The sequence below is a fragment of the Nerophis ophidion genome, linkage group LG26 (genome assembly GCF_033978795.1).
Source record: "Nerophis ophidion isolate RoL-2023_Sa linkage group LG26, RoL_Noph_v1.0, whole genome shotgun sequence".
NCBI classification, from domain to species: Eukaryota; Metazoa; Chordata; class Actinopteri; order Syngnathiformes; family Syngnathidae; genus Nerophis; species Nerophis ophidion.
In genome coordinates this window covers 3,851,875-3,869,957 of record NC_084636.1, presented here as the reverse complement: position 1 = coordinate 3,869,957, position 18,083 = coordinate 3,851,875, and the positions used below count along the sequence as shown (strand labels likewise).

Below are 18,083 nucleotides of genomic sequence, written 5' to 3'. Positions count from 1 at the left end.
AATAGTGAGAGTCCAGTCCATAGTGGATCTAACATAATACTGTGAGAGTCCAGTCCATAGTGGATCTAACATAATAGTGAGAGTCCAGTCCATAGTGGATCTAACATAATAGTGAGAGTCCCGTCCATAGTGGATCTAACATGATAGTAAGAGTCCAGTCCATAGTGGATCTAACATAATACTGTGAGAGTCCAGTCTATAGTGGATCTAACATAATACTGTGAGAGTCCAGTCCATAGTGGATCTAACATAATAGTGTGAGAGTCCAGTCCATAGTGGATCTAACATAATAGTGTGAGAGTCCAGTCCATAGTGGATCTAACATAATATTGTGAGAGTCCAGTCCATAGTGGATCTAACATAATAGTGTGAGAGTCCAGTCCATAGTGGATCTAACATGATAGTAAGAGTCCAGTCCATAGTGGATCTAACATAATACTGTGAGAGTCCAGTCCATAGTGGATCTAACATAATAGTGTGAAAGTCCAGTCCATAGTGGATTTAACATAATAGTGTGAAAGTACAGTCCATAGTGGATCTAACATGATAGTAAGAGTCCAGTCCATAGTGGATCTAACATAATACTGTGAGAGTCCAGTCCATAGTGGATCTAACATAATAGTGAGAGTCCAGTCCATAGTGGATCTAACATAATAGTGTGAGAGTCCAGTCCATAGTGGATTTAACATAATAGTGTGAAAGTCCAGTCCATAGTGGATCTAACATAATAGTGTGAAAGTCCAGTCCATAGTGGATCTAACATGATAGTAAGAGTCCAGTCCATAGTGGATCTAACATAATACTGTGAGAGTCCAGTCCATAGTGGATCTAACATGATAATAAGAGTCCAGTCCATAGTGGATCTAACATAATACTGTGAGAGTCCAGTCCATAGTGGATCTAACATAATAGTGTGAGAGTCCAGTCCATAGTGGATCTAACATAATAGTGAGAGTCCAGTCCATAGTGGATTTAACATAATATTGTGAGAGTCCAGTCCATAGTGGATCTAACATAATAGTGTGAGAGTCCAGTCTATAGTGGATCTAACATAATAGTGTGAGAGTCCAGTCCATAGTGGATCTAACATAATAGTGTGAGAGTCCAGTCCATAGTGGATCTAACATAATAGTGTGAGAGTCCAGTCCATAGTGGATCCAACATAATAGTGTGAGAGTCCAGTCCATAGTGGATCTAACATAATAGTGTGAGAGTCCAGTCCATAGTGGATCTAACATAATAGTGTGAGAGTCCAGTCCATAGTGGATCTAACATAATAGTGTGAAAGTCCAGTCCATAGTGGATCTAACATAATAGTGTGAGAGTCCAGTCCATAGTGGATCTAACATAATAGTGTGAGAGTCCAGTCCATAGTGGATCTAACATAATACTGTGAGAGTCCAGTCCATAGTGGATCTAACATAATAGTGAGAGTCCAGTCCATAGTGGATCTAACATAATAGTGAGAGTCCAGTCCATAGTGGATCTAACATAATAGTGTGAGAGTCCAGTCCATAGTGGATCTAACATAATAGTGAGAGTCCAGTCCATAGTGGATCTAACATAATAGTGTGAAAGTCCAGTCCATAGTGGATCTAACATAATAGTGTGAAAGTCCAGTCCATAGTGGCTCTAACATAATAGTGTGAGAGTCCAGTCCATAGTGGATTTAACATAATAGTGTGAAAGTCCAGTCCATAGTGGATCTAACATAATAGTGTGAGAGTCCAGTCCATAGTGGATCTAACATAATAGTGAGAGTCCAGTCCATAGTGGATCTAACATAATAGTGAGAGTCCCGTCCATAGTGGATCTAACATGATAGTAAGAGTCCAGTCCATAGTGGATCTAACATAATAGTGTGAAAGTCCAGTCCATAGTGGATTTAACATAATAGTGTGAAAGTCCAGTCCATAGTGGATCTAACATGATAGTAAGAGTCCAGTCCATAGTGGATCTAACATAATACTGTGAGAGTCCAGTCCATAGTGGATCTAACATAATAGTGTGAGAGTCCAGTCCATAGTGGATCTAACATAATAGTGTGAGAGTCCAGTCCATAGTGGATCTAACATAATAGTGAGAGTCCAGTCCATAGTGGATCTAACATAATAGTGAGAGTCCAGTCCATAGTGGATCTAACATAATAGTGAGAGTCCAGTCCATAGTGGATCTAACATAATTGTGAGAGTCCAGTCCATAGTGGATCTAACATAATAGTGTGAGAGTCCAGTCCATAGTGGATCTAACATAATAGTGAGAGTCCAGTCCATAGTGGATCTAACATAATAGTGAGAGTCCAGTCCATAGTGGATCTAACATAATTGTGAGAGTCCAGTCCATAGTGGATCTAACATAATAGTGAGAGTCCAGTCCTTAGTGGATCTAACATAATAGTGTGAGAGTCCAGTCCATAGTGGATCTAACATAATAGTGAGAGTCCAGTCCATAGTGGATCTAACATAATAGTGAGAGTCCAGTCCATAGTGGATCTAACATAATAGTGAGAGTCCGGTCGATAGTGGATCTAACATAATAGTGAGAGTCCAGTCTATAGTGGATCTAACATAATAGTGAGAGTCCAGTCCATAGTGGATCTAACATAATAGTGAGAGTCCAGTCCATAGTGGATTTAACATAATAGTGAGAGTCCAGTCCATAGTGGATCTAACATAATAGTGAGAGTCCAGTCCATAGTGGATCTAACATAATAGTGAGAGTCCAGTCCATAGTGGATCTAACATAATAGTGAGAGTCCCGTCCATAGTGGATCTAACATGATAGTAAGAGTCCAGTCCATAGTGGAGCTAACATAATAGTGTGAAAGTCCAGTCCATAGTGGATTTAACATAATAGTGTGAAAGTCCAGTCCATAGTGGATCTAACATGATAGTAAGAGTCCAGTCCATAGTGGATCTAACATAATACTGTGAGAGTCCAGTCCATAGTGGATCTAACATAATAGTGAGAGTCCAGTCCATAGTGGATCTAACATAATAGTGTGAAAGTCCAGTCCATAGTGGCTCTAACATAATAGTGTGAGAGTCCAGTCCATAGTGGATTTAACATAATAGTGTGAAAGTCCAGTCCATAGTGGATCTAACATAATAGTGTGAAAGTCCAGTCCATAGTGGATCTAACATGATAGTAAGAGTCCAGTCCATAGTGGATCTAACATAATACTGTGAGAGTCCAGTCCATAGTGGATCTAACATGATAATAAGAGTCCAGTCCATAGTGGATCTAACATAATACTGTGAGAGTCCAGTCCATAGTGGATCTAAGATAATAGTGTGAGAGTCCAGTCCATAGTGGATCTAACATAATAGTGAGAGTCCAGTCCATAGTGGATCTAACATAATATTGTGAGAGTCCAGTCCATAGTGGATCTAACATAATAGTGTGAGAGTCCAGTCTATAGTGGATCTAACATAATAGTGTGAGAGTCCAGTCTATAGTGGATCTAACATAATAGTGTGAGAGTCCAGTCCATAGTGGATCTAACATAATAGTGTGAGAGTCCAGTCCATAGTGGATCTAACATAATAGTGTGAGAGTCCAGTCCATAGTGGATCCAACATAATAGTGTGAGAGTCCAGTCCATAGTGGATCTAACATAATAGTGTGAGAGTCCAGTCCATAGTGGATCTAACATAATAGTGTGAGAGTCCAGTCCATAGTGGATCTAACATAATAGTGTGAGAGTCCAGTCCATAGTGGATCTAACATAATAGTGTGAGAGTCCAGTCCATAGTGGATCTAACATAATAGTGTGAGAGTCCAGTCCATAGTGGATCTAACATAATACTGTGAGAGTCCAGTCCATAGTGGATCTAACATAATAGTGAGAGTCCAGTCCATAGTGGATCTAACATAATAGTGAGAGTCCAGTCCATAGTGGATCTAACATAATAGTGTGAGAGTCCAGTCCATAGTGGATCTAACATAATAGTGAGAGTCCAGTCCATAGTGGATCTAACATAATAGTGTGAAAGTCCAGTCCATAGTGGATCTAACATAATAGTGTGAAAGTCCAGTCCATAGTGGATCTAACATAATAGTGTGAAAGTCCAGTCCATAGTGGATCTAACATAATAGTGTGAAAGTCCAGTCCATAGTGGATCTAACATGATAGTAAGAGTCCAGTCCATAGTGGATCTAACATAATACTGTGAGAGTCCAGTCCATAGTGGATCTAACATAATAGTGTGAGAGTCCAGTCCATAGTGGATCTAACATAATAGTGAGAGTCCAGTCCATAGTGGATCTAACATAATATTGTGAGAGTCCAGTCCATAGTGGATCTAACATAATAGTGTGAGAGTCCAGTCCATAGTGGATCTAACATAATAGTGTGAGAGTCCAGTCCATAGTGGATCTAACATAATAGTGAGAGTCCAGTCCATAGTGGATCTAACATAATAGTGTGAGAGTCCAGTCCATAGTGGATCTAACATAATAGTGAGAGTCCAGTCCATAGTGGATCTAACATAATAGTGTGAGAGTCCAGTCCATAGTGGATCTAACATAATAGTGTGAGAGTCCAGTCCATAGTGGATCTAACATGATAGTAAGAGTCCAGTCCATAGTGGATCTAACATAATACTGTGAGAGTCCAGTCCATAGTGGATCTAACATAATAGTGTGAGAGTCCAGTCCATAGTGGATCTAACATAATAGTGAGAGTCCAGTCCATAGTGGATCTAACATAATAGTGTGAGAGTCCAGTCCATAGTGGATCTAACATAATAGTGAGAGTCCAGTCCATAGTGGATCTAACATAATATTGTGAGAGTCCAGTCTATAGTGGATCTAACATAATAGTGTGAGAGTCCAGTCCATAGAGGATCTAACATAATAGTGTGAGAGTCCAGTCCATAGTGGATCTAACATAATAGTGTGAGAGTCCAGTCCATAGTGGATCTAACATAATAGTGGGAGAGTCCAGTCCATAGTGGATCTAACATAATAGTGTGAGTGACCAGTCCATAGTGGATCTAACATAATAGTGAGAGTCCAGTCCATAGTGGATCTAACATAATAGTGTGAGGGTCCAGTCCATAGTGGATCTAACATAATATTGAGAGTCCAGTCCATAGTGGATCTAACATAATAGTGTGAGAGTCCAGTCCATAGTGGATCTAACAAAATAGTGTGAGAGTCCAGTCCATAGTACCAATGGAACTTGTGCCTTACAGAGAGTAAATGGGACAATGCAAAAGGAGGACTATCTCTAAATTGTTCAGGACAAGCTAAAATAATCAGGGGGGAGGTTGGGTCTTGGGCACAGTTAGGTGTTCCAACAGGACAATGACCCCAAACACAGGTCCAAAGTGGTAAAGGAATGGCTAAATCAGGCTAGAATGAAGGTTTTCTTCCCAAAGTCCTGACTTAAACGTGTCGACAATGCTGAAGAAACAAGTCCATGTCAGAAAAGCAACACATTTAGCTGAACTGCACCAAATTTTGTGGTGAGAAATGTAAGCAGAAACTTGTAAGCGCCTTATTGCAGTGAAACTTGCCAAGGGACATGTAAGCAAATATTAACACTGCTGTACGTATAAGAGGTGTTTCGCAACAGTGGTTAAGTAGTTATTTAAGTAACACATATCAATATAAGGAAATTAATAAGATTAAATCACAGCCAAGAAGAGTAACTTGTGGTATTCCACAAGGCTCGGTATTCAATCAATCAATCAATCAATGTTTACTTATATAGCCCTAAATCACTAGTGTCTCAAAGGGCTGCACAAACCACCACGACATCCTCGGTAGGCCCACATAAGGGCAAGGAAAACTCACACCCAGTGGGACGTCGGTGACAATGATGACTATGAGAACCTTGGAGAGGACGAAAGCAAGGATGTCGAGCGGGTCTAACATGATACTGTGAAAGTTCAATCCATAATGGATCCAACACAGTCGCGAGAGTCCAGTCCAAAGCGGATCCAACACAGCAGCGAGAGTCCCGTTCACAGCGGAGCCAGCAGGAAACCATCCCAAGCGGAGGCGGATCAGCAGCGCAGAGATGTCCCAAGCCGATACACAGGCGAGCAGTACATGGCCACCGGATCGGACCGGACCCCCTCCACAAGGGAGAGTGGGACATAGAAGAAAAAGAAAACAAACGGCAGATCAACTGGTCTAAAAAGGGAGTCTATTTAAAGGCTAGAGTATACAGATGAGTTTTAAGGTGAGACTTAAATGCTTCTACTGAGGTAGCATCTCGAACTGTTACCGGGAGGGCATTCCAGAGTACTGGAGCCCGAACGGAAAACGCTCTATAGCCCGCAGACTTTTTTTGGGCTTTGGGAATCACTAATAAGCCGGAGTCTTTTGAACGCAGATTTCTTGCCGGGACATATGGTACAATACAATCGGCAAGATAGGATGGAGCTAGACCGTGTAGTATTTTATACGTAAGTAGTAAAACCTTAAAGTCACATCTTAAGTGCACAGGAAGCCAGTGCAGGTGAGCCAGTATAGGTATATATGTATGTATATATGTATATAAAGGTATATACAGTATAGGTATATATGTATGTATATATGTATATAAAGGTATATACAGTATAGGTATATATGTATGTATATATGTATATAAAGGTATATACAGTACAGGTATATATGTATGTATATATGTATATAAAGGTATATACAGTACAGGTATATATGTATGTATGTATGTATATAAAGGTATATACAGTACAGGTATATATGTATGTATATATGTATATAAAGGTATATACAGTATAGGTATATATGTATGTATATATGTATATAAAGGTATATACAGTACAGGTATATATGTATGTATATATGTATATAAAGGTATATACAGTATAGGTATATATGTATGTATATATGTATATAAAGGTATATACAGTATAGGTATATATGTATGTATATCAATCAATCAATGTTTACTTATATAGCCCTAAATCACTAGTGTCTCAAAGGGCTGCACAAACCACCACGACATCCTCGGTAGGCCCACATAAGGGCAAGGAAAACTCACACCCAGTGGGACGTCGGTGACAATGATGACTATGAGAACCTTAGAGAGGAGGAAAGCAATGGATGTCGAGCGGGTCTAACATGATACTGTGAAAGTTCAATCCACAATGGATCCAACACAGTCGCGAGAGTCCAGTCCAAAGCGGATCCAACACAGCAGCGAGAGTCCCGTTCACAGCGAAGCCAGCAGGAAACCATCCCAAGCGGAGGCGGATCAGCAGCGCAGAGATGTCCCCAGCCGATACACAGGCAAGCAGTACATGGCCACCGGATCGGACTGGACCCCCTCCACAAGGGAGAGTGGGACATAGAAGAAAAAGAAAAGAAACGGCAGATCAACTGGTCTAAAAAGGGAGTCTATTTAAAGGCTACAGTATACAAATGAGTTTTAAGGTGAGACTTAAATGCTTCTACTGAGGTGGCATCTCGAATTGTTACCGGGAGGGCATTCCAGAGTACTGGAGCCCGAACGGAAAACGCTCTATAGCCCGCAGACTTTTTTTGGGCTTTGGGAATCACTAACAAGCCGGAGTCCTTTGAACGCAGATTTCTTGCCGGGACATATGGTACAATACAATCGGCAAGATAGGATGGAGCTAGACCGTGTAGTATTTTATACGTAAGTAGTAAAACCTTAAAGTCACATCTTAAGTGCACAGGAAGCCAGTGCAGGTGAGCCAGTATAGGTATATATGTATGTATATATGTATATAAAGGTATATACAGTATAGGTATATATGTATGTATATATGTATATAAAGGTATATACAGTATAGGTATATATGTACTGTATGTATATATGTATATAAAGGTATATATAGTATAGGTATATATGTATGTATATATGTATATAAAGGTATATACAGTACAGGCGTAATGTGATCAAACTTTCTTGTTCTCGTCAAAAGTCTAGCAGCCGCATTTTGTACCAACTGTAATCTTTTAATGCTAGACATGGGGAGACCCGAAAATAATACGTTACAGTAGTCGAGGCGAGACGTAACAAACGCATGGATAATGATCTCAGCGTCTTTAGTGGACAGAATGGAGCGAATTTTATCGATATTACGGAGATGAAAGAAGGCCGTTTTAGTAACGCTTTTAATGTGTGACTCAAAGGAGAGAGTTGGGTCGAAGATAATACCCAGATTCTTTACCGTGTCGCCTTGTTTAATTGTTTGGTTGTCAAATGTTAGAGTTGTATTATTAAATAGAGTTCGGTGTCTAGCAGGACCGATAATCAGCATTTCCGTTTTTTTGGCGTTGAGTTGCAAAAAGTTAGCGGACATCCATTGTTTAATTTCATTAAGACACGCCTCCAGCTGACTACAATCCGGCGTGTTGGTCAGCTTTAGGGGCATGTAGAGTTGGGTGTCATCAGCATAACAGTGAAAGCTAACACCGTATTTGCGTATGATGTCACCTAGCGGCAGCATGTAGATGCTGAAGAGTGCAGGGCCAAGGACCGAACCCTGGGGAACTCCACACGTTACCTTAACGTAGTCCGAGGTCACATTGTTATGGGAGACACACTGCATCCTATCAGTAAGATAAGAGTTAAACCAAGACAGGGCTAAGTCTGACATACCAATTCGTGTTTTGATACGTTCTAATAAAATATTATGATCGACGGTATCGAAAGCAGCGCTAAGATCGAGGAGCAGCAACATAGATGACGCATCAGAATCCATCGTTAGCAATCGATCATTAGTCATTTTTGCGAGGGCTGTCTCCGTCGAGTGATTTGCCCTGAAACCGGATTGAAAGGTTTCACATAGATTGTTAGACGCTAAGTGTTCATTTAACTGCTCCGCAACAATTTTTTCGAGGATTTTTGAAATAAAGGGAAGGTGAGACACCGGTCGGTAGTTTACCATGAGGTCAGGATCGAGGTTAGGTCTTTTAAGAAGAGGATGAATAACCGCTTTTTTGAATGCTAGGGGAACAGTGCCCGAGGAGAGTGATAAGTTTATAATATTTAGCACTGATGGACCTAATAATACAAAGAGCTCCTTGATCAGTTTCCCAGGAAGAGGGTCAAGTAAACATGTTGTTTGTTTTATTCCATTTACACGTTGTAACAATTCCCCTAATGTTATTTCCTCAAAACAAGAGAAACTATTTTGGAGGGCAGTATCCGCCGTATATACAATCGTGTCAGTGTTAATAGAACCCCGTTGTAGCTGGGACGCATTGTCTTTAATCTCCTTTCTAATGACTTCAATTTTCTTATTAAAGAACTTCATAAAGTCATCTGCCGAATGGGTGGAGCTACTGGAAGGAGTCCCTTGTTGGGTTAGCGATGCTACCGTACTAAACAAAAATTTAGGATCGTTTTTATTACGGTGGATGAGATTTGAGTAATAATTAGTTTTAGCTGAGGTAAGCATGCGTTTATAAGTTATTAAACCATCACTCCATGCTTGATGGTGCACCTCAAGTTTAGTCGTGCGCCATTTGCGTTCCAGCTTTCTGCATAATAATTTCTGAGCTCTAGTTTCTTCTGTAAACCACGAGGGTGCGCTTTTTTGGAGCCTTTTTTAACTTTAGCGGTGCTATGTTATCAATGGTTTCGCGCAGGGCGTCGTTAAAGTTGTTAGTGAGGTTATCAATAGAGCCCACATATTTTGGGAACGGTGCCATTACCGAGGGCAGTAGGTCAGCAAGAGTTGTCGTTGTGGCCGTATTAATGTTGTATTGAGACCTAAGTTATTTATACTCTACCTAAATGATATTTGTTCAGTATCTAATAAATTGAAATGTATTATGTTTGCAGATGATACAAAAAATGTATATTGTTCAGGAGAAGACTTGAAGGAAGTGTTGAGGATAATGGAGGTTTGAGTTAATTCAGCTAAAAAAATGGTTTGATATTAATAAGTTATCATTAAATGATAAGAAAACTAAATTTATGGAGTTTAGTGGTGCAAGGACAAATTGTGAAGCAAAATTACAATTAAATCAAGTGAAAATTGATAGAGTATATGAAACTAAATTCTTGGGAACAATAATTGATCATTATAGCTGCAAGCAGCGTTGGTCGGATCCGCCTTACGCTGCTGCCGCCGCTACTCAAGCCCTGGTCTAAGTCAGACCTACATAGAAGTTTTTTATTCATGTCTCTATGACATTCCTGACAGAAGTTACAAGCAGTTTTGTCTGTGTTTTTTCTTAGGGGGCGCTAGAGCGCACTTTTGATTTTTGGGGTTTGGTTTTTTATTAGATGGCAATTTTCGCCAGTCCTAATGTGTGTGTAAAATTTGGTGAGTTTTGAAGCATGTTAAGGGGGTGAAATTACAGATCGTTTTTTCTGGATGTTGTTGACATTCCTAATGGAAGTTACAAGCAGTCTGGTTTTTTGTTTCTTCCTAGGGGGCGCTAGCGCGCAATTTTGATTTTTAGGGCTAGGTTTTTTTATTAGATGGCAATTTTCGCAGATCCTGATGTGTGTGTCAAATATGGTGAGTTTTGAAGCATGTTAAGTGGGTCAAATTACAGCTTGAAACGGCGGCGGAATAATAAAGAATAATAATAATAATAATAATAATAAAACGCACCAGTTTCAATAGGGTCCTTGGCCCATGGCAAAGGACTCCTGTGGAGTCCTTTGCCATGGGCAGGGCGGACCCTAATAAACTGTGTTGGAAACTGCATATTGAATATATAAAAGGAAAAATATCCAAATCTATTGCTATTCTTTATAAAGTAAGACACATGCTGAATAAGACATGCCTGCATATGTTTTATTATTCTTTTATTTTTCCATATTTAACGTATTGTGTTGAAATTTGGGGAAATGTTTATAAAACAAACATAGACCCAATAATAAAACTTCAAAAAAGGGTCATTAGAATAATACACAAAGCCTGCTACTATGAACATACCAATCCATTATTTATGAGTTCAAATGTATTAACATTTTCAGATATTGTGTTTTTAAAAACAATGGAAATTATGTTTCGAGTAAAAAACAACAGCCTTCCAGCTTGTATTCTCAGGCTATTTCATATAAGAGGAGAAAACTATCATTTACGGGGGATATCGATTTTTGAAATAGGTAAAGCGAGAACAAATATAAAATACAAATGTATTACAGTTTTAGGAGTTAAATGGTGGAAGAAGCTCAGTGATGAGCTGAAGACATGCACTTCTTTGGTAAGGTTTAAGAAAACATTGAAAGGTGAAATAATTGAAAATTATTAAATATAGTCACAATTACTTTCATCCCATTGATTTTGGATTTATTTTATTTTTTTATGTTGATGTTCCAGGCAATATAATTTTCTGTGAAGGTATAGGATAGGCAAATATAAGCTTTGGCTTCAGCCTTTTCCTTTTTTGGTCATTCTTTTTCTTTTCTTTCGTGTGAAAATGTGCATTATTGTACACATATAACATATACTGTAAAACTGATCACACACAATAGTTGATTGATTTGATTTGATTGATTATATGACCGAAATAAACTTATTTCATTCATTCATTCATATACTTTTGACCCAGCACATTTTCAGTGGAGCCATAATAAATTCATAAAAGAAGCAAACTTCATGAATGTTTTTTGTGAGCAACAAGTATGTGCTCCAATCACTACATCACAGAAAATAAGAGTTGTAGAAATGATTGGAAACTCCAGACAGCCATGACATGATGTTCTTTACCCCAAAAAAGCCAAAGAAAAAGAACAAAAAAGGCTGTTCAATGTCTTAAAATATTCTTACCCGTTCGGTTTTTTCGCGTGAGCACCGCCTTGAAGTCAGTGGTGTCGATCTCCCACGCCAGGGTGCTCTTCACGTTGCCGGGGGTCACGCCCTCCATCTCGCTATCCGACGCCGCCGCCGGTTTGGTCGCCGCGGGCCCGTCATCCTGCTTCCTCACCGCCGCCGCCTGGTTGAGGAAGGCGTAGTCGGAGCAGACGGTGTAGAACTTCTCCCGGGAGTGAGTGACCGGGCAGGTGCGGGGAAGGAGAAGCTCGCCGCTGGAAGCCCGACGGGCCGCCGCCGCCGCCGCCGCTTCCCGGGGGAGCGAGCTCATGATGAGGCGGCCGTCTCCTTCCTGTTCGCCGTCTGTGGGTCCTTGCATGGCGGCCTGGCAGGACCGTCTGAGAACATGTGTGGGGTTACAGTATTACATCAATCAATCAATCAATCAATGATCATTTATATAGCCCTAAATCACTAGTGTCTCAAAGGGCTGCACAACCACAACACAAACCTCGAAGAAGAAATGTTGATAATCAATGGCGGATCTTTTCTATGACGTCATTGTTTGACAAAGTGATGCAACATCCTGTGCTTTAACAAGTAAATACATGTTTGCTGTCAAATAAATGTTTTATACATAGTACAACAAAAATAACAAAATATACGGGAAGAAAAGCATTCAGTTTATAATCAATACTAAATGTGAGAAGGAGAGTATACAACTTATAATAAGCATTATGAATAAAATATGAATGGCACTGTACAACTACAAAATAAATGTGACCCCATTATTGACACACCCGTCATCATTTGAAGTGGGAAAACTTGCACAAACAATTGCAGACTAATACTTTTTTCCTCCCTGTATATATATATATATATATATATATATATATATATATATATATATATATATATATATATATTTACATATATATGTATATATATACACACACACATTATATATATATACATATATATCTATATATGACAGCTATATATAAATATATATATATATATATGTATATATATATATATTGGATTATCCAGAGAATGGTGCTCGATACCATGGTAGAGCGCAATATGTATGAGTGGGAAAAATCACCAGACTACTTCATCTCTACAGAACTGTTTCATGAGGGGTTCCCTCAATCATCAGGAGATTTTAATGGAAGCATTCACATACAATGGTTTATATAGGGCACAGAGTGGGTGGGTACAAGCAGGCGTAGGGGCGTGGTGATTGGCTCATGTGTTACCTAGGAGGTGTTTCCGTCTGTGGCGGCATGTTGAAAGGATTTCACTGCGCTTGTTGAGGGATAACAGGTCTGGATGATATAAAATAACCAGTTTCTCTTTTAAGCTTTTTAGCATTTCATGAAAGCTGCTTTTATAGCCAATCATGGCACCCACCTGTTCCCAATTAGCCTGCACACCTGTGGGATGTTCCAAATAAGTGTTTGATGAGCATTCCTCAACCTTATCAGTATTTATTGCCACCTTTCCCAACTTCTTTGTCACGTGTTGCTGGCTTCAAATTGTAAAGTTAATGATTATTTGCAAAAAAAAAAAAGTTTATGAGTTTGAACATCAAATATGTTGTCTTTGTAGCATATTCAACTGAATATGGGTTGAAAATGATTTGCAAATCATTGTATTGTGTTTATATTTACATTTAGCACAATTTCCCAACTCATATGGAATTGGGGTTTGTATATATATATATATATATATATATATATATATATATATATATAAAAATAAGGGTTGTATAGTATACCGGTACTAATTAATCAAAAACGGTATTATATTATTTGTGAAAAGTACCGGTTCCCAACAGCTGGTTTTACAAGCAAAGGAGCATGTTAGGCAGCGCACACACATAGAGTACTTACAAGCAGACACAGTGTGTAGACAGAAAAGGGAGAATGGACGCATTTTGGTTTAAAAAGTAAAGATAAAGGTGAAGTTATAACACTGAAACACCCTCAGGAAGAGCTGCTTTTTAGCTACTTCTAAATCACTAATCCTTGTAAGTTTCTTACAAGTAACATTATCACTGGAGGACAAGGAATAGCTAAACATGCTTCACTACACACTGTAGGAGGATACAATAGCTCACCGGCGTCACAATGTAAACAAAGGCCATGGGTGGATCTACACCTGACATCCACTGTAATGATACCAAGTACAGTAGCATATCTAGTCCATACTACTATTATTACATCGATATTTTGTATTGTCACAATCTTTTTTCCTTTTTTTAAATTCATATTATGTATATAAACTCAGGAAATATGTCCCCGGACACATGAGGACTTTGAATATGACCTATGTATGATCCTGTAACTACTTGGTATCGGATCGATACCTAAATGTGTGGTATCATGCAAAACTAATGTAAAGTATCAAAGAAGAGAAGAATAAGTGATTATTACATTTTAACAGAAGTGTAGATAGAACATGTAAAAAAAGAAAATAAGCAGATATTGACAGTAAATGAACAATAAGATTAATAATATTTTTTTACATTTTGTCCCACATAATGTGTACAAAATAATAGGTGTATAAATGACACAATATGTTATTGCAGACTAATTAGTAGTCTGTTTGTTTACTTACTACTAAAAGACAAGTTGTCTAGTATGTTCAATATTTTATTTAAGGACTAAATGTCACCTTTATTTAAAAAAGTGTCGAAAAACATTTTGGTGCCGAAATATTGGTATGGAGACAACCATATTATACAAGTTTAATTTTAAAAAAGGGGGTGAAAATGAGTGGTATTCAGTGAGGTAAGATTAATGACAGTTCATTGTTCCTGACAAATGAATTGCACTGAGTGGAGCAGATCACCACTCCAAGATGGCGGCCCCGCGTCTCGTTAGCGCCAGTAGGAAGTAGCATTCCATGCTGCGTCTAATTAGAAGATGTCTATGTTTGTTTCCCTCGGTATAGCTCGGTTGGTAGAGTGGCCGTGCCAGCAACTTCAGGGTTGCAGGTTCGATTCCCGCTTGTGCCATCCTAGTCACTGCCGTTGTGTCCTTGGGCAAGACACTTTACCCACCTGCTCCCAGTGCCACCCACACTGGTTTGAATGTAACTTAGATATTGGGTTTCACTATGTAAAGCGCTTTGAGTCACTAGAGAAAAGCGCTATATAAATATAATTCACTTCACTTCAACCGATTTTTTTATTTTATAAACCTATATTTAAAAATTGCAACATTGACAAACAATTGAGAAATAATAATAATGGAAATAAGTACAAAAACAGTACGAATCCCCCATGCTGGGTTTGCGACGCAGGCAGGCAGACCTGAGTGATGTTTAGCATCCTTTTCATTTAAATAGCTAAACTACATATTAAGTCCTTTGTTCTTATCCAATGTTTCCCTTTTACTAGTAGCGATAAAATCAATCGCCTTTCATAAAATGATGTTGGATCGGCGCCCATCTCCCGGAAGGCAAACTTGACCGGTGGAGCTGAATTTTAAGATTAAAGGCCTACTGAAAGCCACTACTAGCGACCACACAGTCTGATAGTTTATATATCAATGATGAAATATTAACATTGCAACACATGCCAATACGGCCGCTTTAGTTTACTAAATTACAATTTTAAATTTCGCACGAAGTATCCTGTTGAAAACGTCGGTATGATGTCTCGGATTGTAGCGCACATTTTTTTCCAGCCCGATCCCAGCTATAAATTGTCTGCTTTAATCACATATTCCACAGTATTCTGGACATCTGTGTTGCTGAATCTTTTGCAATTTGTTCAATAAATAATGGAGACGTCAAAGAAGAAAGCTGTATGTGGGAAGCGGTGTATTGCGGCCGCCTTTAGCAACACAAACACAGCCAGTGTTTCCATGTTTACATTCCCGAAGGTGAAGCTTTACTATGGAACAGAGCGGTCAAGCTAACACGGTTCACGGCCACATGTCGACCGGCAGGTTTCGGTGAGAAAATTGCGGTAATAATTCGGCTCTTACGCTTGCGTCCTCCTGCAGCTGCGTGGCTTCCCTCAGAGACACTGGCGGTCACCACACCCGTGGCCACACCCCTCCAACTTTCAGGTGCCATATAATCTCACTAAAACACTAGTAACACAATAAGCAGATAAGGGATTTTCCAGAATTATCCTAGTAAATGTGTCTAATATCTGTATCGCGGGGCGGTTTAGCTCGGTTGGTAGAGTGGCCGTGCCAGCAACTTGAGGGTTGCGGGTTCGATTCCCGCTTCCGCCATCCTAGTCAATGCTGTTGTGTCCTTGTGCAAGACACTTTACCCACTAGCTCCCAGTGCCACCCACACTGGTTTAAATGTAACTTAGATACTGGGTTTCACTATGTAAAGCACTTTGAGTCACTAGAGAAAAGCGCTATATAAATATAATTCACTTCACTGCCCTGTCTTTTTTTTCCCCACTTCACTCCCACAAATTTTTCATCCTCGCTCAAATTAATGGGGAAAATCGTTGCTTTCTCGGTCCGAATCGCTCTAGCTGCTGGTGGCCATGATTGTGAACAATGTTCAGATGTGAGGAGCTCCACACGCCACATCGTCTGCTACTTCCGGTACAGGCAAGGCTTTTTTATTAGCGACCGAAAGTTGTGAACTTTATCATCGATGTTCTCTACTAAATCCTTTCAGCAAAAATATGGCAATATCGCGAAATGATCAAGTATGACACATAGAATGGACCTGCTATCCCCCTTTAAATAAGAAAATATCGTTTCAGTAGGCCTTTAAGAGTATAAATCGATTAATTGTTACACCTCAATTATAATGTAAATGTGACAATTGTCCACCACAATGTTAAGATAATACGACAGGATGTTTGTAAAGATGATCATTTAGTGCACATTGTGACGGGCTCTGCAACTTGTCCAGGGTGTACGCCGCCTTCCGCCCGATTGTAGCTGAGATAAACAGCGCCCCCCGCGACCCCAAAAGTGAATAAGCGGTATGAAATGGATGGATGGATGGATGTGACGTGCTTCCAAGCTAAAAAAAATAATTTCAATGATGAAGGACAAATTAGCTCTTCAATTACCTGAGGTGGCGATGGTCTTACAGCAGGTGCACCAAAGTGTTCTTTCAAAAGCACATTTCTTATCAACGTGCTCACATTTGACGCACATTAGCTTGCTAACATGTCAACAATTAACGCTCACTTACTTCCTCTTCGCCAGCCGTCACTTCCGGTTTGGCGTTGACGGGCTGAACCATTCAAAAGAATAGGGGTCTGAACAGACAATATAAATATGGGAATACATAATTACACCCACGTCGAAATGAGACAATACTTATAAATATTAGTTTGTCTTTTTTTTAAAACATGTTTTTGATTTATTTGTAATACACGTCGTTGGATTTTATTATGTAGTTTTAAAGTGGCAGAAATATACTCCCCCCTGCACCGAAGCGCCCTCCACTTCTAACCAATCAAATGCGAGAATACCGACACGCCCATAGACACCTTTTAAGTAGAGGCAGCATGGAATGCTACTTCCTACTGGGGCTGACGAGACGCGGGGCCGCCATCTTGGAGTGGTGATCCGCTCCACTCAGTGCAATTCATTTGTCAGGAGCAATGTACTGTCATTACTCTTACCTCACTGAATACCACTCATTTATACCCTATTATAAAGGGTACATAATTTATTATTCATAGTTTTCTTAACAGTAGTATAATATTCTTATATGCTATAAGTCAGTGGTTCTCAACCTTTTTTCAGTGGTGTACCCCTTGTGAACATGTTTTTAATTCAAGTACCCCCTAATCAGAGCCAAGCATTTTTGGTTGAAAAAAAGAGATAAAGAAGTAAAATACAGCACAATGTTATCAGTTTCTGATTTATTAAATTGTATAACAGTGCAAAATATTGCTCATTTTTAGTGGCCTTGCTTGAACTATTTGGAAAAAAAGATATACAAATAACAACAAACTTGTAGAAAAATAAACAAGTGATTCAATTCTAAATAAAGATTTCTACACATAGAAGTAATCATCAACTTAAAGTGCCCTCTTTGGGGATTGTAATAGAGATCCATCTGGATTCATCAACTTCATTCTAAACATTTCTTCACAAAAAAAGAATAACATCAATATTTATGGAACATGTCCACAAAAAATCTAGCTGTCAACACTGAATATTGCATTATTCAATAAATATATTTATAAAGGATTTTTTAATTTTTGCCATTTTAAGAATATTTAAAAAAAAATCTCACGTACCCTTTGGCATACCTTCAAGTACCCCCAGGGGTACATGTACCCCCATTTGAGAACCACTGCTATAAGTGACCGAATGTCCAAAACTGTGGATATAATCCCAGAGAAGGGGGAAAAAA

General features: G+C 39.1%; 1 protein-coding gene across 2 annotated transcripts in view; it reads right to left on the bottom strand.

Moving 5' to 3' along the window:
* LOC133543848 (basic immunoglobulin-like variable motif-containing protein) overlaps positions 1-16,945 on the bottom strand; it is a 38,870-nt gene extending 21,925 nt beyond the window's left edge. For both annotated transcript variants that reach the window (XR_009804533.1, XM_061888685.1), the window contains exons 1-2: positions 16,783-16,945; positions 11,739-12,118 (exon numbers count right to left, since the gene is read on the bottom strand). Coding sequence is in view for 1 of the 2 variants with exons in the window: in XM_061888685.1 (XP_061744669.1) it covers positions 11,739-12,099 (361 nt within the window). In the remaining variant the exon portion in view is untranslated. The remainder of the gene's footprint in view (positions 1-11,738; positions 12,119-16,782) is intronic.
* Between the last annotated feature and the right edge of the window lie 1,138 nt (positions 16,946-18,083).